This window comes from Convolutriloba macropyga, chromosome 11 (genome assembly GCF_964194025.1).
Source record: "Convolutriloba macropyga chromosome 11, txConMacr16.3, whole genome shotgun sequence".
Lineage (NCBI taxonomy): Eukaryota > Metazoa > Xenacoelomorpha > Acoela > Convolutidae > Convolutriloba > Convolutriloba macropyga.
Genome location: NC_134478.1, coordinates 38,788,420 through 38,814,082, shown reverse-complemented (window position 1 = coordinate 38,814,082; position 25,663 = coordinate 38,788,420). Strand labels below are relative to the sequence as shown.

At 35.4% G+C, this 25,663-nt stretch overlaps 2 protein-coding genes across 2 annotated transcripts in view; both read left to right on the top strand.

Moving 5' to 3' along the window:
* The first annotated feature begins 2,441 nt into the window (after positions 1–2,441).
* LOC142349846 (actin-related protein 6-like) lies at positions 2,442–24,944 on the top strand. The gene is made up of 3 exons (XM_075401659.1): positions 2,442–2,907; positions 2,989–3,295; positions 24,299–24,944. Exons 1-3 carry the CDS (start codon positions 2,624–2,626, stop codon positions 24,893–24,895), a joined length of 1,188 nt encoding a protein of 395 aa, XP_075257774.1. The 5' UTR covers positions 2,442–2,623; the 3' UTR covers positions 24,896–24,944.
* LOC142349845 (3-phosphoinositide-dependent protein kinase 1-like) overlaps positions 12,152–25,663 on the top strand; it is a 49,343-nt gene continuing 35,831 nt past the window's right edge. The window contains exon 1 of the mRNA XM_075401658.1: positions 12,152–12,172. The gene's annotated coding sequence lies outside the window, so the exon portion shown is untranslated. The remainder of the gene's footprint in view (positions 12,173–25,663) is intronic.

The following is a 25,663-nucleotide window of genomic DNA, read 5'->3' as shown; positions in this document are numbered from 1 at the left end:
AAACCTGCTTACCATTTTTAGAGTCTAGTTTTGACCAGCATCTGAAGTTGTCTGAAATAACATGTAGTGGATGCAATTCCAACTGTGTCGAGCAAACTTGCAGTTGACGAAGCGTCAAGAAAGCACTCACCGGTAGGTCAGCTTAAGCGAATGTTGTGGCATACCACTCAAGCTTGCTTGCCGTATAATAGATCAGTGCAATGTGCGTCAAAAACTCATGGCACTCAAAGCTATATATATATATATATATATATATATATATATATATATATATATATATATATATATATAATATATATATATATATATATATATATAGCAAAGGAAGACATTGCTGAAAACGTGAGATGAGTACCGAAGCCAGGAGTTGATATTGAAATACTAGTCCCAAATGTCATGTTTCTCAATTCGAAAATTACATTAAAGCGAATCAAAACATTGAAATGTTACCAAAACAGAAGAAAGTCACAAACTTAAAAAATCTAAGTTCAAAGATCTTGAATAAAAAATTTTAAAAACGAATTGGAAAACGTAATTTCAGAAATTATTGCTTTAGCGATAAAAAATATTCCAAAACCTCTAATTCTACTGTTTTGTTTATTATTTGAATTGAAGTCATTTTATTTGCAAATAGAATTGCTTAACGTTTACTAACTTTACTAACCTAATGTTTACTAATTGACTGATTTTGCTGGATATAGCGAAAACGTTTGTACATTAAATTTTATAGTTTACTTAGCTTTTTAACAACACTGTTTAAATTAACGAAACGTCGAGTTTCAGCCATTAAGGAGACTTCACACATCATTAACCAGGCGAGCACATAAGCCAGAACTACTACTATGATAGAAACAAAAGGAAAATTTCTAAACTATTGTTCGGGAATGAATAATGCCCTGCAGCAACAGCTACGAAGCCACACCAAAAAACTTTCAATATAAAGGAAACCAATTTGTCAAATTAAAATTACTTCCGATATTTAAAACAAAGGTTTTCGAACTTTACGTTCATCGTCAGTTTAAAATTGTCTCACAAATTGTTAAAGGATAAAATGAATATGTATTCACATTTGTCTGAGACCACCATTCAAATAATTCTAGGAACTAGTCTAAAAAATAAATCGAAAATTTTTTCCTATTTACAATATTAAGCCTATTTACTAATTTTTTTAATCTGTTATCAATTTCTTAAAACCCATTCCTATTACGGATTTTTCGATTTTGGCCATGTTTGTGTATTTCTAGGTTTTTTTTCAAATCTGCCCTAACCCTAAGTATTACTCTTATGGAGTTTTTGCAAATTTTGTTTTGTCATGCACAAAATGTTTCTACTGCCCGACAGGCATCCAGAATTTTCCATTCAATGTCATTCGTGGCGCCACAACATTCAACCAGATGCTGACCCACCTGTGAATCCTTCTTTTGCTGATATCCTTGTGGTAACATGCCGGCTGGTTTGCCCAACATAGATGGATCCGCATCCATTACATTTTATCTCATATACCGCGTGGGATTTTAGGTCTCTATCGAAAGATGGTTGCAGGGTGGGGAGGCTCGATCTTAATTTTCGTGTTATAAAAACCACTTGAAATTTACATAGTTTGTTCAATTTGCTTGAAAAGTTTTGATTAAGGTTGCATCCGTATTGTAGAAAAATAGTTGGCTTATCATGAGATCTAGTCTTGCTTTTTTGATGTTCCTTTGGTGTTGTTCGAGCAAGTTTGTTCTCTTCAAGAGCCTGATCGAAGGCCAGCCAATTAGATATTGCATTGAAAACCCTGTGAACCGTCCCTTGAATCACATTTTTCTTATGCTGAGGCGGTGCACAGCTGCGAAAATTCAGTATTATTCTAGTGTCAGTTGGTTTTTGATACCTATGACAGGTGATATTACTTTTGCTGCTCACATTTACGTTTACATTCACATAAAAACTTTTGCATTTGCTGTTTTTTGAGTCTTGCTGTCCCTCATGGTGTCGAGGTCGAACCTCGTCTTAAAACCGCTGCAAGAGGGAAATGTTGCTTACAAAACGTTGACCACTCATGATGGCCACAATTTGGTCATAACAATCGAACAACGGTCTCAGTGATATATTTAACTGTGATTGTCGTTGAATTCTTTTCTGTGGCTATTTCCAGCTAGCATCCGAATAGGCTATAAATAAAAATGAGCATTGCGAGCTTCACATATTTTCACGGGATATTTTAAGTTGACTCCTCCCTCCCCGCAGTATATATTAAAGTTTTTCTTGCAAAAAGATATTACGTGCTCTTGGGGCTGCCAGTAATCTGCACACATTGAGCTAGGGAGTCCGGAAAAAATGTGACACAATCACGATCTTTGTCGTTTAGGCCGCCTCGGCCTAGTGTGCGCATGATTTTTTTGCAATCCCCAAGGGTACGTGCCAGTTTTTTTACAGTAAGAATTACACTGTAATGACACGTACTCTGTACCTTTGGAGGGGGCATAGAATACCCATAATCTAATAATTTTTGAATGGCTGTGCAGAGACTTTTTGTACATTAAGCGGGAAACACTCCACGCTTGTTTTTAAAAAACTGGTCGTCTTGAGGACAATTTCAATGATATGAGCTTTCTTTGTCCATTTTCAAGATATCGATGAAATGAGCAGTGACTTAAATCGTGTGCTGGTAATTGACAATGGAGGGTGGCAGTGCAAGATCGGTTACACAACTCAGGCTACACCATTGGTTGCGTATAATAGCGTAATGAAAGCAAAAGCTGAACGGGGAAAGAGTTTTGTTGCGAATGAAATTGACAATTGTCGGGATATGTCAGGCCTATTTTACCAATTACCAATGCAAAAAGGTTTTCTGGTTAATTGGGACACTCAGAGGACAGTTTGGGAGCACCTTTTCAATCATAAGTTGATAAATGTGGACTTCAGGTGATAATCGTTTCTAAAGTTTGACGGTGCTTTATTAATGAGTTCGCATATGAGACAAAGATGCGTTGACTTTTGTTTTAGTGAAACGTCACTTATATTCACAGAGCCTCATTTCAATTTTGCTTCAGTCCAGCATTCTCTAAATGAAATCTTTTTTGAGCAATATCAGCTGGCATTCATTCTGCGTACAACTGCAACTGATTTAGCAGCTTTGAAATTTTGCCATGACAATCGAGAAAACAGCTGCATTGTTCTCGACACTGGGTATTCATTTTCTCATTCAGTGCCATATCTAGGCGGAGTAAAATGTAAAGAAGCTGTTTTACGCCTCGATGTTGGGGGGAAAATGTTGACAAATTATCTCAAAGATGTCATTTCATATCGTCAGGTGAGTAAACTTTTTTGCGATTGCTCAAAAATCCAAGATTTACGTACTGTTTTATGAACTTTTTTTCGCAAATTCTGTGATATGCGGAAAATTCAAACCTATCCCTTCTTTTGATACTGTTGCTGACAAAACTTTAAATTTATAGGAGTTGACTTGACGCACCTGATTGACCGTATCCCTTTTAGGGGAGGAGCTTTTTTTTCAATTTAAGTTAATTGTTGTACATTTTAAGTTGTGCTTTTTATATCAGGCATCGATATCATTGGTGCGGCTTTTGTCTTGTTCTTTTGGGGATTTTCAATTGAATTTTGTCTTATCTTTTTCAACTACACATCCTGTGCACCACGTCTCGTCACAATTTTGATTGGAGCTGAATTTTCGGAGCAAAAGAGTTATATTAATAGCCGCACAGCGATAGCTAGGGCTATTAATGGCCTTCTCTTGGTTTTTTACAATTCAAAGAATTTGAATTGTAATGGGGCGCTGCCTTTAAGATCTCTTCATGATTTTTGAAGTCAAATTTGAGTAGTGATTTTGGTCACGCCGAAACAGGAAATGGAGCGAAAAAGCGAGTGGTTTTGCGGCGTGAGTTTTTTTCGCTCTAATTTTAAAGTAGAGTGAGAAAATGATGTTTGAACAAAAATTCGGTTTCTCGGTAGTGGTTTTTTGTTCACATGCGGCAATTTCACTCTGATTTTTACTGTTTTCTTCGATTTTTTGGATCGAATTTTTTTCTAAGTGGTTTTTCCAATCCATTAACAGTTCATTCTAGGCCTAGTTTTTTGTTTGAACCAGATTTCTATTTCTCGCTTATGGTTTATTTGTTCACATGCGGCAGTTTGACATTGATTTTCGTTTTTTTAATTATTTTAACTGATTTTTTTAGAAATGGTTTTCCCAATTCACTCATTGTCTGTTTTCGGTCTAATTGTTTGTCTAGTCAATGAAAATTCTTTGAATTGTACATCAAGACTTGTCCTGCTATGTTTTTTTAAGATCTCTTCACACATTTTCATGATTTTTGGAGTCAAATTGGAGTAGTGATTTTGGTCACGCCGAAACAGGAAGTGGAGCGAAAAAGCAAATGTTTTTGCGGCGTAAAATTTTTTCTCTCTAATTTTAAAGTAGAGTGACAAAACTGTGTTTGAACAAAAATTCTTTTTCTCGATTGTGGTTTTTTGTTCACATGCGGCAATTTCACTTTGATTTTTACAGTTTTTTTGATTTTTTGGATTGGATTGTTTTCTAAATGGTTTTTCCCAAATCATTCATAGTCCGTTCTAGGTCTATTTTTCTGCTCAGTGAATGAAAATTCTTTGAATTGTACGTCAAGACTTGTCCTGCTATGTTTTTTTTTATTTGGTCGTCGCTATTTTTGTTACGACCAAATGACGTCACAGCCACTTCAAATCTGCGTTTTGTTCGTTCGTTCATGCAATTTCAGTTGAAGTGCGTGCGTGACGTCATTTTTCGCTCTTAGTAGAGCTAGTTTTTTTGTTCATTCGCGTGATTAAAGGTTTGGTCACAAGTGACTTTCCTCACTCTCAAAAATGACTTCCTCACTTTGAAGTTGACTTTTATTTTTAAATTCAAAGTGATAAGGTCAAATGGGTGTGTGTCACTCTAAATGTAGGTTATTTGAGAGAAGCTAATAGAGGCAGGAAAAACTTATACAGATTTTTAATCAAAATATAACATATCAGCCTTCAATGAAAAGACTAATTTTTTTGTCTGTCTATTTTACTGTTTTTTTTGAGACTGTAGATCTGCAAAGCTATTGCGTCTATTTTCTGGCAATCTGCCAGCTATGTTTGCGTAGTTTGTAAATTGGATATTTTCTGAGCAGTAAGAAAAATAAATTTGATTTGCGGTGAATAAATAGCGAGGCCCTTATTGCTCTCATGCTGGCGTTCTCTACATTCAAAGGATTTGGATGATAGTAGTACACTTACGCGTTATTATTCTGCATTCGAGGCTCAAGGACGCTTAGGCGGCGCGAAAATGTCGATGTTTCAATGGGAGCCGTGGTTTAAGAAAGGAGGCTGTTAGTTTGACTTATCTTCTTTCGCTATTAGTTGTTTGTTTTCTAATGTTGTCTTTTGTGTTACTTTTTTCTCAGCTGATGTTTGTATATATTATCATTTTATTGATAGATTTAAACAATATGAATTGCTTTATGAAGATGTAGTGCTGGGAGAGACCCGGACCAGCCAATATTCACCCAGTGTTGGGTAGGGGTATTTCTTAATTTGGCCTTTTCTTTAAAAAAAATTGATACAGGGGAGGGGGACATTGACTTTTTCGCCGAAATTTTTGGATATCATTCCTGGGGTTATGGGAGGTGAAACAAAAATTGAGTGCATAATTTTTTTTCGATTAATTGAAAGTTTTTGTAGGAAATGTCCCACATGTCCCCATATATACCTCTTCATATGGTATTGCCTATCTTGCAACATGTAATGTAACCTGTATTATTAGTATAACGCGTAAGTACTACTGCTGGTGCTGAATCGGTCTTTCTGTAATGCTCTTTGGGCTTTTTTTGACTTTTTGAAGCCAATGACAATTCAATCTAAAACGGTGATTTAAGTAACGCGGCAATAGTGAATCAGCAAAAAAAACGCGAAATTATAAAGTTGTCAGATTGCTGCTAAAGGGGAGAGATAGTTTTGCGTTGGAACGAATGTAATGAGATTTTTCAGATGCGGCAATTTGATTTGCGCTTTGCTGTTCTCATTTTTTTCGTGAAGCCACTACAAGTGACACTTGTGTTTTTTTAAGGCATAGTTGCTGTTTTCTGAATTTTTTAATTGAAAGCTAATAGTTGTTTCGACATTACCACTGCGTTTTTATAGAATGATAGACAATTTGAGTTTTGCCTGTAATTTTTGAGTTTTTGTGTTTTTCTTGTTAACACTTAGTCTCGCTTGTTGCAGATTCTATAGATTTCCTAATGTTCAGAACGCATTTATTTGCTCTCGGACTGTGTTTAAAGCACCTATTGTCATGTAAATCTTCCATGCAGTAATTTTTGATTAACCTTTAATGTTTTTAATTGCTCTCGAACATCCTGTGGTCTTTGTGTGCCGATTTTTTGTCTGACTCATTTGACATTTTGTCCTCAAAAATGGGATAAATAGGTAACGTCCGGAGGGCATTAAGTTCCCTTAGAGTCTTTCGGCTTACTAGACTCTACGCTTTTGCGATTCACGGAAATCTCTATACCATAGCTAGCTACTGACGAAACCAACCGCTCTTCAGTTGTTTGAAAGCAATTCGCCCGGCGCTAGCCGTTTATGTTCAATTTTGATGTTTTGTCTACTTTGTAGACTAATATAGAGCTGAACTGGTCGCCTCAGTTATTACGGCCTCAAAATGATTTTGCATTTTGTATGAACACAACTTTTAAATATAAGAGCGCAAGTAGATATTAATTGCTCTCAAGCTAAGTTTGTAGCATTTATATTGATCCTGTCGGTCTTTTTTATGTGATTTTTTTGCTTGACCGATTTTTCGTCCGACTTATTTGACTTTTTGTCCTCAAAAACGGGATAAACATGTAGGGCCCAGTGGGCATTAAGTGTTCTTAGAGCCTTTCAGCTCACTAGTCTCCAAGTGTGAGATTCACAGTGCTTTGGAGACTTTAACTTATCATGTGAAGGTCGGTTCTTAAGGGTTGATCCCCCCCATGAGCCCCCCTCTCTGCTATGTTCTAATTGTTTTAGAGCTCAATGAGAACCTTAATTTTTGTCAGCAGCCGCTGCTTTTGAAAACCCAATTATTTTTATTGAAATATGTTGGCGATTTGAACCCTCTTTGTCCCCCCCCCCCCCCCCCCCCTCAAAAGAAATCGGAAATTGCTGTGTAACCTTCATAGGCTCTAAGTGTACTGTTGACTCAGGCTAATGTTCAAATAGCTTATACCAAAACCAACCTCTTGTCAGTTGTCCTAGAGCAATTCGTCCGATTGTAGTCGATTGTTTCAGCTCATTGTAATCTTTTTTTTGTGTATCGTGATTTGCAAACACGAAAAACACCGAGTTTCGTCGATAATTGTCACGACATAAATTTGACTACCAAATTTATTGTGCTTTTTTGAGCTGATATGTTTCGTTGGCATCTGTGTTGCGCGATTTGTCTATTTGCTTGCTTGCTTATTACATTTACGCAGAGTTTGAAACAGTTATCCCAGTACTGTCGTTGTGACTTTTATGCTAATATTGCCATTGACCAAACATTCGCTTTGTTGTCTGTAGCTGAGTTTTGCTCTTATTTTACTAAATACAGATTTTTTTCAAATTTTCTACCGAGTTGTTCAACAGTGTTTGCTAATTGTAATAAGTTCTACTAGCACTTCAAAAGCTTGATATTTTCATAGAAGTTACCACATTACTTTGTTCTGAGTCACAATTTTTTTTTGGGGGGGGGGGGGGAAACTATACGGTCAACTGTTTCGCCTTCAATCATTTTTGGTCGATTGAAATATTTGACCAAAAAGCAGACATGATTGAAGTCATCAGGAAACCTGTCGAATGTTTCAACGGGAGGTTTTTTTTTAATTTAGTCTTTTTTGAGGAATTAACGAGGTTTTAATTGTTGTGATTTTCAAGTTTTTGTTCACTTTTATATTACTTATCATCAAATTGTTTTAAAATGTTAAAAAAATTATTATAGTTGTGTTTATTTTGCTTGAAGAGATAAAAGATGATCTCCGAATTGGTTCGAAAGTAATGACTATATAAGCTGATGGTAAGTTCTTCTTAACGGAAAAGAGGACTGTTTGTTTTCAATAGAGTAATCTGGAATAAATTTTGTCGATTTTTGTTGAATTAATTTCCATTGATTTTCAGCCATTGCAAGCTATTATTAATTACTTTATCTCTCGCGCTTTCTGGGTTGAAATGGCCCTCATTAGTTTTGCTTACGATAGCATCTATTTTTGTTTAGTTTTCATATTTTTAAATAAGACTTAAGAAAAATTAGAATAAATTTGAGGCAGCTCACCCAAGATTCTTATCTGTCGAAATATTCTAACTTTATTGTCAGTGAAAAGCGTGACAGAAGTTGGAATCAAACACTCCTTATTTTTTTGGATTGAATAGGAGAAACAGAACAACCTTTTTAAGACAAAACTAAGCTCAAACTATTCTGAAAGCCCACTTCTTTCCGAACTGTTTTTGCATGTACACAAGTTGTTTACCACCATTTATCCTCATCCTGAAACAATGTAATAGCTTCTAATGAAAACTCTGATTTCGTGGTCGGCTCAGAAAAACCAGAGCCATCTGTTATAAACTTAAAATAGGACTAAAAAACGTTTTGCACATTTTGTATATTATCGCTGTCTTTCATTGTGTGCTCATATCTTCGACTTTTTTGGAGCGTAAATACCTAAATTGATTAAGGTCCTTGTAAAATCAGATGTGGATTTTAAATTTATCTGAAATTTTGCGAATATGTGATGTCATTTTGAAACTTTTTTGTTCAGAAAGTTCCTGTATTGCATGATGTATTTATAATTACCACCACAATTTAGATAACATGTGCAACAGATAAATTTTTTGAAGTTATCTTCATGATTTGGATATCGGATTCAATCTTTTTCTGTTCTTTTACGCTAAACTAATTTTTCCGTTTTTCAAACAATTTTTTAATATCCGCTTTTTTTAATATTCAAACAATTTTTTAATATCAGCTTTTTTAATATCCGCCGTCAGCCTCTCAGCGGCTATTATTTGAGCGCTCTCCTTTTTTACAATTCAGAGAATTTGAATTGTACTGGGGCTCTGACTTTTTAAGACTCGAAGAGGCTTTATGGTTTTCTGTTTTTTTTTGATAAGTGAGCGAGCAAGAAAACCGAGGAGTAAATAGGGAGTAGTTCAGGGAGTAAATAAAGTTTGTAAGAGTTGTGTTCAGTGAACGAATTCGAAGAGCAGAGAGAAGCGAGAATGGTTCTTTTCTTAAGCTTTTTTTGAAACAGAGCGAGAGTTGTAGGTGTGAAAAATTTTTCGCTCAGCGAGCAAATTTTTTTGTTTATGTGCGGCTTTTTCAAGCTTTTTTTGTTTTTTGAAATTTCTATGTCGTCAAAGAGGTTATTTCAGACTAAATTTATAGTTTTAAGGTTGTGATAGCATTTCAAAGGTTTTCGGTCATTATTGTGAGTTTTACGTTTATTTAATGGTTTTTCAACTAATTCTAAGGTTTTAAGGCTATTTTAGCAATTTCTGACCTGTTATTGTATTGTATTATATTTACTTGTCACAGAATTTGAACTTTATGCTCGTGGGATTTTTCATTTGATAAAGAAATGCGAAAAATTCTTAAATTTCCTAGTTTTTTGCGGGTTTTTCAAAATTAGAGATGTGTTCGTGTTTTTTTCGGTTAGCCCAAATTTGTGTCAGCATTAATTTACTTGAAGTATTATTTTGCCTTTGTATTTGTACTTGCGCAAATTGAAAAAATTAATTGATTGTTTGTTTAATTGCTCTCAAACGAAGTTTCTAGCAATTATATTAGTCCTGTTGGTCTTTTTTTAATGCGATTTTTCGCTTGACCGATTTTTCGTCTGACGCTTTTGACTTTTCGTCCTCAAAAACGGGATAAACAGGTAGCGCCCAGCGGGCATTAAGTGCTCTTAGAGCCTTTCAGCTCTGTTTCAGCTCAAACTGTTTTGGAGACTTATACTTATGGTGTGAAGGGCGGTTCTGAAATGTTGAGAAACCCCCCCCCCCCGTTGACCCCCATCCCCACTGCGCTGTTGCCCCCCGCAACCCAGTGTTGCCCCCATCAGCCCCCAGTGCACCCCCCCCCCCCCCCCCCCGTGGCTAGCTACTGACGAAGCCAACCGCTCGCCGGTCATTTGAGAGCAATTCGCCCGACGTTAGTCGGTTATTTTTAGTTTGGATTAATTGTTAGTTTAATTTTGTTTTTCATTATTCAATAAGATAGTATTTCCCTTCTTTGATGCTCACTGCAATCAGAAACTTGAAATTCGACAGGTTGCTTTTTGGGGAGGTATCTTCGAATCTTTTCCGGAATTCTTCCGGCTATGCTTTTTTAAGATCTGTTCAAACATTTTCCGATTTTTTTCTTATTGTTTTGCCCAATCCATTCATAGTTCATTCTAGGCCTATTTTTTAAACTATATTTTCCTCGCCAGTGGATTTTTCTTATGAATTGTACGTCAGGACTTGTCCTGCTGTGTTTTTAATTCGCTTTATCTTTACGTTTTTCGTTTTACATGCGCCACGATTTTCACGTTTGACTTCTGACTTACCTCACTCCCTGTTTCAACTGAATGGAGTTTAAATTCTTCCACGCATTAGATTACGCAATGTAGTGAATACGTTCGCAGTCAAAAGATGAAAAGAAACGGGATAAGCATATAAATCCCGGTCATTAAGTCGTAGTACATTAGGTTATCAAAGTTCATTAAAGGTTCATTAGGCGATTGCTTGCTGGCATTAGTATCATGTTTAATAGTGTTCAGTTTAGAAGCTGAATTAAGTGTAATTTTAGAATCTAACCGAATATGCAGAATTTACACACCAATTTAAAAATTTTGCTGCTTAGAAAAATTTTGTCAATTTCTATCTCTTATTTTTTTGTCTTTCTGTTTCAATCCCAATCTGCGTCAAGCGGGTCAACGGCGGCTTTTTTTCCGGCAATTTGCCGGCTATGTTCTATTGTTTTATCAAAACCAATTACTTGATGCTCGTTCTCCAACGTAGGCTTTGTCATTTGAAACGGCAACACGCAGGTTCCATTGAAAATAGACGTTTTGGCATCTTTGGCGCCAAAACCAGTCTTTGTCTTTACTGACTACAGATTTTGCGAAAGTTGAATATCATGTTTGTAATTGAGAATCTAACCTCAAGTTTTTGTGAATACAAGGTTTCGTAAGAAAAATTAACTCATCGTGATATTGTGTTTTTGAGTTTTCGTGTTCTAAAATTATCGACAAGCGTCTAAGCGAGACGAAGTTAATGCAATGATTTTCTCACACTGTTTTCTTTGCATCTCTACTTTTTTTAACCTAACTTTACTCCAAATTAGGTTGCACTCAAAATTTATTTATGTTAAAACCCCCAAACTTCAGTATTCTGTCCCAACCTTCGAAGTTTAATCGTCATTGCAGAGCACGACAGACGCTTATCCACCGCTCATGAGTGTTTCGGGCAAGTTATCTGCTCAACATGAAGAAACAGTCCAAATTTATTTGACAGATGTAATTTAAGTATCTTAAATATAAAGAAAGCTCTAACTTAACCTGACATCTTTTTGCAAGTTTTGCTATTACTATTGGTTCTTTCCCTGACGCTGAGGACAGGTCACCAATAAAAATTGCACTACTAATCAATTCAAGTTTTAAAAACCTAAAGAAGTTTTGTTTGTCAGAAATGTCGTTTTATTAGGTTTTGATTATTATCAGCTCATGCGTTCAATTTAATCGGAGAAACGTAAATTCACTAAAATCCCTGTTAGCCTTGTGAGTAAGAGCTCTGTAGTCTGTGGTGTCAAACTTCCCATAGATTCTAAATTATAAGAGAATTTTAAGTTTTTGTTTTAGATGATACAACTTTTCAAGTAACTTGTTCAATCTGTGCTGGTTGATACTTTGTCTTACGTGAACTATGCGTACAGATCATTTTTTCGACGCACCTAGCACACCAACTTCAAATTTTATTAAACAGTTGCACTGGTTACTTGTACAAAAACATTTTTTTTGCAAATTTCGTCTTTGGGCTCATCGTCTGGTTTTCCATCTGCAGACGATTCCAGGCTATCTGAGTTAGCTGATATCTCGAAATCGCAAACTAACAAAATCTTACCACATTTACAACTTAGCCTAATTGTTGTGATAAACTTATTAAATAGCTCTTGATTGTAGTTATTTACTGTGGTATCAGAGGCTGGACTTTGTTTGGGTAGCCCCAATTACCGCGATTTCAGATTCCGGCAGAAAAATTTATACAAGAGTTATCTACGATTGCATATTTGGTATCGAGCTTTTGGTGATAGTTCTCCGCATCTGCTTGATAGTTTCCCTGCATTTTTGGCATACTAAATATTGTTCTTAGTCAAACATTTGGTGTGAGTGATCTCCACATTTGTTGGACTAATTAGTTTAGGCCCCTATTGGCCACTTCCCTCAGTCCCCATCCCACGTTACAATGGTACCCCCACCACCGCCCGAACATCTGCAATATTTATAACGAGCCTTGTAACGTGCAAATGACTGCCTTTTGTGTCAAATGTAAGAAAATATAGGTTCTACTGTTCATGTGCTGGTTTTACTCCTATCTTTACTGCAAAATCGCTGGACGGAATTAGGGCCGTTAAGAAAAGTCTCGATTGTGTTGAATCTCTGATCCGCTAAGTGACATTGCTATGCAATGGGATAGCGTTGCTAAAGAAGCCGGAATTCGCTTTTCTAAAAGCTGCAAAAAGTCGAAATGACAACTCATCCAGTTTTCACAGAGTAAGCAAAAAGAGAAATGCGGATGGATTTTGAATTGAAACTGCACAGAGGAAAGTAAGATCAACCAAACAGGTGAAAACAGGAACGAACACCAATTCAGCAGTCATCAAGGGTGTCAAAAAATCCCCGAAGCGTCGTCATTTATATATAGGTCGATTGTGTCAGAACTGGACAGCATCAGAAATGCAGGAGTAGTGTGCAGAAAATAACGTTGAACTACTCCATCTTCTTCATATTTCGAAGTCAGAAGCTCACTTGGAAGCTGTCCATTGTTTATTTAAGTTTGACGAGGAGAAAGTTGAGTTACTTGATTTATGGCCTGAAATTGTTACGGTGTCAAGATTTTACTTGAATGAAGCTGCCCGTGATTGGCTAAAAAAGTGGATCAAAATTGGTTACTAGTCTTTCCTCAATTCAAACAAAAGACGAAACCAAGATCAACAAGACTAAATATTCGTCTACATGTAATCTTTCAGGAACAAAACAAAAAATGTAAACGCCCTCTTGGAAGTAAATGAAGTTAGTTTTGAAGTGTTAATAGAATCGTCGAGCAACTCGTGGATTACGAATAAATGTGGTGGATTTTTCCTCTTTTAAAGATGTTCTCCATTTAGAAATTGTTGAAAATTTGGCCTGATTTTTTAAATGCTATTATCTCTCTTCAACTGCGGCTACCACTTATTTAATAATCGCTGTTTATCGAACACCTAGATTAAATGCTAAATTTTTTGTTGACCGCTTTACTACTCTTTTTGAAGAAAAGGGCTTCAATTCGACAAGATTGTTCGCCTTGGTGATTTTGACATTTCACTGAATGTAAATAACAATGCATCGAAAATGTGGAACTAATTTTTTGAAGATTTCGGCCTGACTCAGTACGTCTGTGCGTAGAAGTGGTCGGTTTCTTGACCATGTTTTTGCGTCAATACTTCAATGTTAAATTAAATAGCTTCAATACATCTTCGGGTCATTTGTTTATTTGCTTCTTGCTCTGCAATGTTAAACAACGCAAATCTCAGCACCAGTTGATATATAGAAATTAGAAGAAGTTTGACGATGAAGGCTTTGTTAAGTTATTGAAGCCATACTTAAAGTTTGAATTTGTCTGAAGTATTGATGAAGCATGAGATATCTCAGGTTTGAGGCGAATTTTTCGGATTCCTTTCTACCACTCAAATTGAAGACATTTACTAAACATTAATGACCATTTTTGAACGACGAGCTTCTGAGTTTGAAACAAAAAAAAAGAAGAGCAGAGCGTAAATATAGAAAGTCGAAAACATCTGTACTATAATTTGAACATGAAACTGTTCATATGCATTTTGAAGCATTCTTAAAGAAGCTCAGACTGTGCATTGAGAATGCGCTAGTGGAAAATTGTAGCCGTAAAAAGTTTGCCACCTTAAAAGTTGCTTCTTGTCAAGGATGTAGAAGGTCCTGCGATAGGTCCTGAATTTGTCGTCGATAAGTCCGAGTTGTCGATAAGTCAGTTGTCGAATTCCGAGTTGTCGATAAGTCAGTTTAGAGATTTGATTTCGACGTTGTCAAACAGTACCTCTCCACTTGACATCATTTCGACACATCGTTTTGTCATTTCCAGATTATTATTTTCTCGACCTCCTGAAACATCTTAATTTTTCGCTGAAGGCGGGATGTTTTCCCCAGTTCTTTGAAATGGCCATTGTTAGGCGCCACTTGAAAAAAAGCATATTATGATAAAGAGTTTTCAAATTGTCGACATATATCAAACCTAAGATTTCGAAACTATTAGAACGGGCGGCTTTTATGCAAATGTGTGAACACCTTGAAAAGAATAGTGTATTTAGCAAATACCAAAGTGCCTACAGGAGGCTTTTTCTACAGAAACAGGCCTTGTTAATGTGACGAATGATTTGCTCCTCAGTTTAGACAAGACAAAAAGCACTTTTTATTTTGTAGTTGATCTATCAGCTGCTTTCGATACTCTCGCTCATGATTTAATACTTTCGATTCTTGAAATAGGGTTTCAAAGAGGTTGGGGTTTCAAAGATAAAGTGCTTAGTTTTTTATATAGTTATCTGAGTAGTAAATGTCAAAAACTGTTGATTGATGGTGAATTTTCGATGCCAAGAACTATAAAAACGGGTGCTCGCCGAGGATATCTTCTATGTCGCGTTCTTTTTTCGTGCTATTCTTTTCCTCTGGAAGTTTTGTTCGAACGTCATGATGTCAATTATCGTTTTTATGCCGACGACACTCTATTTTGTTTACTACGGTTCGATAAATCAGGGGGCTTTTGATTTTATACTTAGACTCTGCAAAAGTGGTTCATGGGTGCTAAGCTCCGATTAAACTCGCATAAAACTGACATGTGTATTGGTAGAAAAAATAATTTTAATTGCGATATTGAACTTCCAGCAGAAGCCAACTTCTCTAATAATGTTAATTTTCTGGGCTTCAAATTTGATTCCAGACTTTCATATACAAAACAAGTTAGTTCTGTGTATCGTAGATGTTATTATTTACTAAATATCAATGCCCATTTAGTAATCATCAATGCCCATTTTTTAAGGGCGAGCTTTTTGAGTTTGAAACAAAAGAAGAGAAGAGCAGAGCGTAAATATAGAAAGTCAAAACATCTGTACTAAAATTTGAACCAAATTGTTGCCCATATGTATTTTGAAAAATTCCTAGAGAAGCTCAGACTGTACATTGAGAATGCCCTGATAGAAAATTGTACTTGAAAAAAAGCATTTTATTATAAAGAGTTTTCATATTGTCGACATATATCAAACCTAAGATTTCGAAACTATTAGAACGGGCGGCTTTTGTGCCAATGTGTGAACACCTTGAAAAGAATAGTGTATTTAATAAATACAAAAGTGCCTACAGGAGGCTTTTCTACAGAAACAGGCCTTGTTAATGTGACGAATGATTTGCTCCTCAGTTTAGACAAGACAAAAAGCACTTTTTATTTTGTAGTTGATCTATCAGCTGCTTTTGATACTCTCGCTCATGAATTAATACTTTCGATTCTTGAAATAGGGTTTCAAAGAGGTTGGGGTTTCAAAGATTAAGTGCTTAGTTTTTTATATAGTTATCTGAGTAGTAAATATCAAAAAGTGTTGATTGATGGTGTATATTCGATGCCAAGAACTATAAAAACGGGTGCTCGCCGAGGATATCTTCTATGTCGCGTTCTTTTTTCGTGCTATTCTTTTCCTCTGGAAGTTTTGTTCAACGTCATGATGTCAATTATCGTTTTTATGCCGACGACACTCTCTATTTTGTTTACTACGGTTCGATAAATCGGGGGGCTTTTGATTTTATACTTAGACTCTGCAAAAGTGGTTCATGGGTGCTAAGCTCCGATTAAACTCGCATAAAACTGACATTTGTATTAGTAGAAAAAATAATTTTAATTGCGATTTTGAACTTCCAGCAGAAGCCAACTTCTCTAATAATGTTAATTTTCTGGGCTTCAAATTTGATTCCAGACTTTCATATACAAAACAAGTTAGTTCTGTGTATCGTAGATGTTATTATTTACTAAATATCAATACCCATTTACTAAACATCAATGCCCATTTTTTAAGGGCGAGCTTTTTGAGTTTGAAACAAAAGAAGAGAAGAGCAGAGCGTAAATATAGAAAGTCAAAACATCTGTACTAAAATTTGAAACAAATTGTTGCCCATATGTATTTTGAAAAATTTCTAGAGAAGCTCAGACTGTACATTGAGAATACCCTGATAGAAAATTGTAGTTGTAAAAAGTCTGCCACCTTAAAATTGTTTCCTGGTCAAGATGTAGAACAGCTCCCGAAATATGAAATTAAGGAAACAGCTTGCAGACGACTTCAACGATTTCTTTATATCAAACGTGTAAACTATTATTGCATCGATTCCCACTGCGATTGGTCCTGAAATTCTGAAAGCCGAAATTAACTCAATGGGTTCGTCCACAGAGTTGTCGATAAGTCAGTTTAGAGATTTGATTTCTGCGTCGTCAAAAGATACCCCTGCACTGGACTTAATTCGGACACATCTTGTTCAGTCATTTCCAGATTATTATTTTCCCGACTACCTGAAACCTTTTAATCTTTCGCTGAAGGTGGGATGTTTTCCCCAGTCCTATAAAATGGCCATTGTTAAGAGCGCCACTTGAAGAAAGCAAATTCTGATAACGAAGATTTTTCAAATTATCGACTTATCTCAAACCTTAGTTACGTTTCGAAACTATTAGAACGGGCGGCGTTTATGCAGATGTGTGAACAAATTGAAAAGATTAGTCTTTTTAGTAAATACCAAAGCGCCTACAGGAAATTTTTTCTACAGAAACAGCCCTCGTTAAGGTGACGAATGATTTGCTCCTGAGTTTAGACAAGACAAAAAGCACTTTTTATTTTGGAGTTGATCTGTCAGACTCTTTTGATAGTGGCGAGTTGAGGTTTCAAAGATAACGTACTTAGCTTTTTCAATAGTTATCTGAGTAGTAGATGTCAAAGTTCTGTTTGAATGAACGTCATGATGCCAATTATTTTTTGCCTATGACACTGTTATCTATTTTGTTTACCACGCTTCGATAAATCAGGGGGCTTTTGATTTTATCCTTAGACTCTGCAAAAGTGGTTCATGGGTGCTAAGCTCCGATTAGACTCGCATAAAACTGACATTTGTATTAGTAGAAAAATTAATTTTAATTGCGATATTGAACTTCCAGCAGAAGCCAGCTTCTCTAATAATGTTAATTTTCTGGGCTTCAAATTTAATTCCAGACTTTCATATACAAAACAAGTTAGTTCTGTGTATCGTAGATGTTATTATTTACTAAATATCAATGCCCATTTACTAAACATCAATGCCCATTTTTTAAGGGCGAGCTTTTTGAGTTTGAAACAAAAGAAGAGAAGAGCAGAGCGTAAATATAGAAAGTCAAAACATCTGTACTAAAATTTGAAACAAATTGTTGCCCATATGTATTTTGAAAAATTCCTAGAGAAGCTCAGACTGTACATTGAGAATACCCTGATAGAAAATTGTAGTTGTAAAAAGTCTGCCACCTTAAAATTGTTTCCTGGTCAAGATGTAGAACAGCTCCCGAAATATGAAATTAAGGAAACAGCTTGCAGACGACTTCAACGATTTCTTTATATCAAACGTGTAAACTATTATTGCATCGATTCCCACTGCGATTGGTCCTGAAATTCTGAAAGCCGAAATTAACTCAATGGGTTCGTCCACAGAGTTGTCGATAAGTCAGTTTAGAGATTTGATTTCTGCGTCGTCAAAAGATACCCCTGCACTGGACTTAATTCGGACACATCTTGTTCAGTCATTTCCAGATTATTATTTTCCCGACTACCTGAAACCTTTTAATCTTTCGCTGAAGGTGGGATGTTTTCCCCAGTCCTATAAAATGGCCATTGTTAAGAGCGCCACTTGAAGAACGCAAATTCTGATAACGAAGATTTTTCAAATTATCGACTTATCTCAAACCTTAGTTACGTTTCGAAACTATTAGAACGGGCGGCTTTTATGCAGATGTGTGAACAAATTGAAAAGATTAGTCTTTTTAGTAAATCTCAAAGCGCCTACAGGAAATTTTTTCTACAGAAACAGCCCTCGTTAAGGTGACGAATGATTTGCTCCTGAGTTTAGACAAGACAAAAAGCACTTTTTATTTTGGAGTTGATCTGTCAGACTCTTTTGATAGTGGCGAGTTGAGGTTTCAAAGATAACGTACTTAGCTTTTTCAATAGTTATCTGAGTAGTAGATGTCAAAGTTCTGTTTGAATGAACGTCATGATGCCAATTATTTTTTGCCTATGACACTGTTATCTATTTTGTTTACCACGCTTCGATAAATCAGGGGGCTTTTGATTTTATCCTTAGACTCTGCAAAAGTGGTTCATGGGTGCTAAGCTCCGATTAGACTCGCATAAAACTGACATTTGTATTAGTAGAAAAATTAATTTTAATTGCGATATTGAACTTCCAGCTGAAGCCAGCTTCTCTAATAATGTTAATTTTCTGGGCTTCAAATTTAATTCCAGACTTTCATATACAAAACAAGTTAGTTCTGTGTATCGTAGATGTTATTATTTACTAAATATCAATGCCCATTTACTAAACATCAATGCCCATTTTTTAAGGGCGAGCTTTTTGAGTTTGAAACAAAAGAAGAGAAGAGCAGAGCGTAAATATAGAAAGTCAAAACATCTGTACTAAAATTTGAAACAAATTGTTGCCCATATGTATTTTGAAAAATTCCTAGAGAAGCTCAGACTGTACATTGAGAATACCCTGATAGAAAATTGTAGTTGTAAAAAGTCTGCCACCTTAAAATTGTTTCCTGGTCAAGATGTAGAACAGCTCCCGAAATATGAAATTAAGGAAACAGCTTGCAGACGACTTCAACGATTTCTTTATATCAAACGTGTAAACTATTATTGCATCGATTCCCACTGCGATTGGTCCTGAAATTCTGAAAGCCGAAATTAACTCAATGGGTTCGTCCACAGAGTTGTCGATAAGTCAGTTTAGAGATTTGATTTCTGCGTCGTCAAAAGATACCCCTGCACTGGACTTAATTCGGACACATCTTGTTCAGTCATTTCCAGATTATTATTTTCCCGACTACCTGAAACCTTTTAATCTTTCGCTGAAGGTGGGATGTTTTCCCCAGTCCTATAAAATGGCCATTGTTAAGAGCGCCACTTGAAGAAAGCAAATTCTGATAACGAAGATTTTTCAAATTATCGACTTATCTCAAACCTTAGTTACGTTTCGAAACTATTAGAACGGGCGGCTTTTATGCAGATGTGTGAACAAATTGAAAGATTAGTCTTTTTAGTAAATACCAAAGCGCCTACAGGAAATTTTTTCTACAGAAACAGCCCTCGTTAAGGTGACGAATGATTTGCTCCTGAGTTTAGACAAGACAAAAAGCACTTTTTATTTTGGAGTTGATCTGTCAGACTCTTTTGATACTGGCGAGTTGAGGTTTCAAAGATAAAGTACTTAGCTTTTTCAATAGTTATCTGAGTAGTAGATGTCCAAGTTCTGTTTGAATGAACGTCATGATGCCAATTATTTTTTTGCCTATGACACTGTTATCTATTTTGTTTACCACGCTTCGATAAATCAGGGGGCTTTTGATTTTATATTTAAGACCCTGCAAAAGTGGTTCAGTGGTGCTAAGCTCCGATTTAACATGAATAAAACTGTACATGTGTATTAGTAGAAAGAATAATTTAAATTGCGATATTGAACTTCCAGCCGACGCCATTTCTATTAATGTTCCTTTGCTGGGCTTCAACTTTGATTACAGACTTTAATATACAAAGCAAGTCAGTTCTGTGTGTGGTAGATGTTATTTTTTCCTGCGAACAATTTATTCCTTCAGAAATACAGTTGACAGAAAGTTGTTGATCGAGTTAGTTTGGGTAATGATTCTCTCGCGACTAGATTACTGCAACTCGCTGTACTATGGACTGACTACCTGTGGATAGTATACAGAAATTACAGCGTATAATCAACTCAGCATGTCGTCTATATTTAGACTTTTTCCTGGTCCACCAACAGCAAATTATATCAAACAGCTTCAATGGTACCCATGAAAAGTGTCCTCTAAAAAATTTTACTTTTTGGTCACAGTTTTGTTCACCATCCGTGGAGAGTTCCCGTGTATCTTTGTGCATTAGAGTTCCGAAATGATAAAGTGACTAGATGTCAATATGCATACAATTTGAAGATTCCTGATGTCAGGACTGCATTTGGAGAAGACCATTTTGAATTGGTAAATGTTGCAGAAACCTATAATAATATTATTAAATCAAATTACTTACTGATAGTGTTTGTGTTCTCTGAACATGTTTTTCCTTGTGCTCAGCTAGCTCCTAAAGTTTTGTTGATAGTTAACCTGGATTAGAAAGCAACAGTTTTAATTGTATGTTGGTCATATCTGCATGTAGTTGATCTAATATTTAATTGTTCCGACCCCTCTTGAGAGGGGGGGGGGGGAGGAACTATATACTCAACTGGGTTTTTTTTGTTCAGTCAATTTTGGCCGATCGATATATTCATCGTAGAGAGTTGAGACTGGTATCATTAGAAGGCTTGTCCAGCGTAGAAGATGTGATTAAAAAGATTTTTTTGATTTTTGTTTTTGACAGGGAGATATCGAGGTTTAAACTTTCGAGAAAATAGAGTGCATTCCTTTGATTTCATTCACCTTTTTTCGGAATTTTTGACAAAAATTTCGCTAAATTTGATAAAATTTAATAAAATTTTTCATTAAAATGTTGTTGATTTTACGTTTATAGACAAAATACCTTGTCGGCGGTTTTCATTGAATTTTTGTCACAAATTCAGCTAAAAATTTCACAAATTTCAGACTTTTTCATGAAAAACAGCACGAAATAAGTTTTCCTTAGTCCACTCTGATTAAATTTGCAGGAAGTGCACACCCAAACACCACTAACACAATCTTTGTAGACTGAAAAGAGGGCTGATTCCACTTCAACGTCCGTTGAGAGTCCTCTATAAGTAAAACTTTTGATTTACTTTTGATTTTTTAACAAACAAAATATCTAAATCAATGACATTCCAATAATTAAATATTCCCCATGGACACTCAACGTTATCAGGACTACTTTTGTACCAATCTCGGACCGTTACAATCCAAAAATATTTTGGATTCTCATCAGTCGGTTTTTCATTAAAAAAAAATCGATCTTTTTATATTAATTAAATAACAGAACATTTCAAATCAAAGCTCTCTAGTGATAGGTCCTATTGGCTTCCTAAGTAGCTCAAAATTAATTTATCTAGTTGATTGCTTGAAAGCTCATGGTCGCTTTGACTTTTAAAATATTTGATTTTTAAATAAAAAATGGCTTATTGAACTTTGCCTCCATTTTTCTCTTATTTGTTCAACTTGTAGCTTAGTGTCAGCAATCAAAGAGTGCGTCTTTTTTCTGCTGAATTTAATTTTAGTCTTTATTGCGGTTTTACGCCTTAAGTTATGGTGTTCTGAATTTGATACTACTAGATTTCACAATTTTTTTTTATTTTTTAGGTATTGGCCCATTTTTCATGTTTTCTAATTTTGTCAAATTATCACGTTATTGTTAGTTCATATATAACATTTTTTGCATTCAAAATAACGCACAATTGATAATATTTATATTCTTAAAGATATAGATTGTGGTTCTTTACCGCGTCGACAATAGTTTCTCGAAGAATATAATTGAATTTTTTTTTAATTTTGTCAATAACTGTCGTTTTTACTCTGTCTTTTTAGTCGTATTTAGTTTCCTGTACAATGACCCGGTTTGATTGGCTTTTCCTGGAAGAGTAGATGAGCCGATATTCTGATATTAGAAGATAGACAATGGCTTTCATGACTTTGAAAACAATTGTTTTCCAAAATGAAAAAAAAAACTTCAACTTCGCAACATTGTTCCTTTTATTGTCTGTTACCTGGCCTCGTTAATTAAAGGTTAAAGGTGACATTTTTTTGTCAAGGGAAGTTGTCAAAAGGGATTGGTGTCGCAAAATTTAGTGTTTTTAAAGAATTCGTTTTGAATTTACTGCCTTCGACACGGGTTTTTCACAAAAAAGTAAATTAAGTTTTGATTTTTGTCATATTTGACGTTCTTTTTGTAGAAGAGACATGTTCTGGATATTTGCATGTCTCGAGGGCTTCCTTTGGAAGATTAAGTGAACCTATTCAGTTTTTCATTTTGTAATTAATGGCTTTCATGTCTTTGGAATTAAATTTTTTTCGATAAAAACAAGTTTTACATAATCTTGCTTTTTTCTTTTTGGTCTAATTGTTACCTAGTTTCATTAATGAGAGGTCACACACTACATTTCAAGGGAAAGTGTCAAAAAGGATTGGTGTCACAAAATCTATTGTTTTAAGACAATTCGTTATGACTTTACTGGCTTCCACACGGGTTTTTCACAAAAAAAAAAGAATGAATTTCTGATTTTTGTCATATTTGACGTTCTTTTTGTAGACTTAAGACATATTCTGAATAATTGCAGTTCTCAAGGGCTTCTTTTGGAAGAATGGACGAACCTATTCAACTTTTTCATTTTGTAATTAATCGCTTTCATGTCTTCGGAAATAAATTTTTTTCGAAAAACAACAAGTATTACATAATTTTGCGTTTTTTTTCTTTTTTGTCTAATTGTTGCTTATTTTCAGCAATGAGCGGCCACATAATACATTAGTGGTGTTCGATGAAGGTGCAATCGAACAAATTTTGTGGGCCAAAGTATGGCTTTACGGCTTCCAAAGCATTTTCTGGCAAGTTTTCTTTTATTTTTTTTGTTGTCTGTTTGTTGTTCTTTTTGTTGCCGCATAAAAAATTGAATACCAAGAGTTCTTAATTCCCTTCTATAGAAGGATTGGTAATTTTAAACCTATGGGATATTTCAGTTGATTCCTAATGGTTTTCATTACTTTGAATTTGATTGTTTTTTTTTAAATTCTGCGAATTTTCTAACTTCAAAGTTTGTTCTTTTTTGTCTAATTGTTTCCAAGCTTTATTATGAACTGGTGAATAACTTTTTTCTGGTGAATTACCAGTTGATTGTTTATTTTCTGTTTTATCTGACGCTGTTTTGACTTTGTTATTAAGTTTTCTTTTTTAAAACGGACATAAATTTTTTGATGTAATTAATGTTTGTTTGTTGTTGTTTGATTTTGCCGTTCGTTTTCGCTCGCTTTCTTAATATCGGCATATCTCATCAATCTAATGCATCGTTTTTCACTCCACTGAGTTATTTGTTTTGGAGGCTATCTTTTCGTTCATACACCAGTTTTTTTTGAAAAATACTTGAATTTTTTGTGTTTTTCTATCTGTTCCTCATTTGGTAGACAATTATGCCAAAATTGTGGATGAGCGGGATCGGAACCTTATGTGCGATCGCACATTACCGAGCCGCCTTGTTAGTTATTAATTCAAAGGACATTGAAATAAATACGAACATATCACTTAGTTGTTCCATATCATCGATAGATATGAAAAGCCTAGTCAAAGGATGCCTTAAAGCTGTTTTGAATTGTTTTTGCTAAGAAACCTTGTTCAAACATTATCAATTTTCGACAGATGATTACAACTAATTAGAACAGAAAAATGTGAAAAATGAAGTTAATTCCAGGCTATATGAGTTAGCTGGTATCTCGAAATCGCAAAATGACGAGATCTCACTACATTTACAACGTCAAAACTCACTCTATGGAGACTGCTTTCGGGAAAAGGTCATTCAGTTTTGCAGTACCTCGCGAGTGGAATACAATATCTTTAGAAATAAAACTACCAAACGAATATGGCTTCTGAAAGAAGCTAAACTTTTTTTTTATCAGAAATCTACTGCACAGCGTTTTTGAGTATTTAATTAGTGCTTAAACCAATAATAGTAATGACTTCTGATTTAACGACAGCTGATTTAACGTCAGCTATTTTCGACAGATGATTCCAAGTATTTAGAACAGAAAAATGTGAAAAATGAAATAAATTCTGTTTTAGCTGCACGTTCTAGACGAGACTTTCGTCATGAATCAATGTAAAGAAGATTGTTGCTTTGTCAGTAGCGATTTTTACGGCGACATGAAAACAGCTGGATTGAAAGGGGCTCAAAACACTATATCTAGAGACTATATTTTACCAGACTATCTGGACGTGAGAAGAGGCTACATTCGAAAGAAGGACGAATCTGTTCAAGGAAAACAGGTAATCAGAATGAACAACGAACGATTTTCAGTTCCCGAGATTTTGTTCAGCCCTGCCGACATCGGAATTAAACAAATGGGCGTTTCAGAATGTATTATGCACTCAGTGTCCAAAGTTGATCACGTATTCCATCCAGATTTATTGTCTAATGTTGTCCTTATAGGAGGCAATGCTTGTTTACCTGGGTTCAAAAAACGGGTTGAAACAGAAGTGAGACATTTGGCTGATTGCCATATGAGTGTGAGTGTTCACACGCCTACTGATCCTGTTAGTTACGCCTGGCAAGGTGCAAAAGTGCTGGCAGCTTCGCCGGAATTCTCGACTAAATTAATATCTAGAAAAGAGTACTTAGAAAAAGGTAGTGACTATTGCAATGAAAAGTTTAATATTTGAGATTGTTTTCGATGAATTTGTGTTTTAATAAATGCTAAAACATAGAAAAGTTTTCCATAGCTTAAAGATATCAGAACTATACCTCTTCCACGATGGAGAATGTAATCATTCATAAATGATATTGTTACATCCTTATTATTTGCTCTCAAACGAAGTTTGTAGAAATTATATTAGTCCTGTCGGTCTTTTTTTATGCGATTTTTCGCTTGACCGATTTTGTGTCTGACCCATTTGACTTTTCTTCTTTAATAACGGGATAAACAGGTAGCGCCCAGCGGGCATTAGAGGCCCATAGCCGCGTTCAGTAGTCCTTCAAGTGCTTAGTGTGGTCAAGCTACTGGGAAGACCATAGTTTAAGGTTAAAGGGTCCTTTTCAGGAGTTTGTGAACCCAAAATGTTGCATTTTTTCGCGTTTTCCGTCATTTTTCGAATTTTTGTTGGACCAGTCTAAAACTGAGGCTGGTTACAGTTGATAAAGATAGTTTGCAAGACACTAGTACTTTTTATGACCGTTTTAAGAGCTATATGTTTTGGTAATCCAAACAGAAACACGCAAATTATACTAATTTTCACATTGTTTTCAAGCTTTTTGAAATTTTTGGTCATTTTGTGTTTTTCCAGCCCTAGGTGTCAAGGAGCCTCCTCTAGGGTTTGATAATAGGTTGCTGTATAGTTTGTAAATGTAATGGAATGTTTTTCAAGATTTTAACATCACGTGGCTTGCTTAGTGACGACGCCAACCGCTCGCCGGTTGTTTGAGAGCAATTC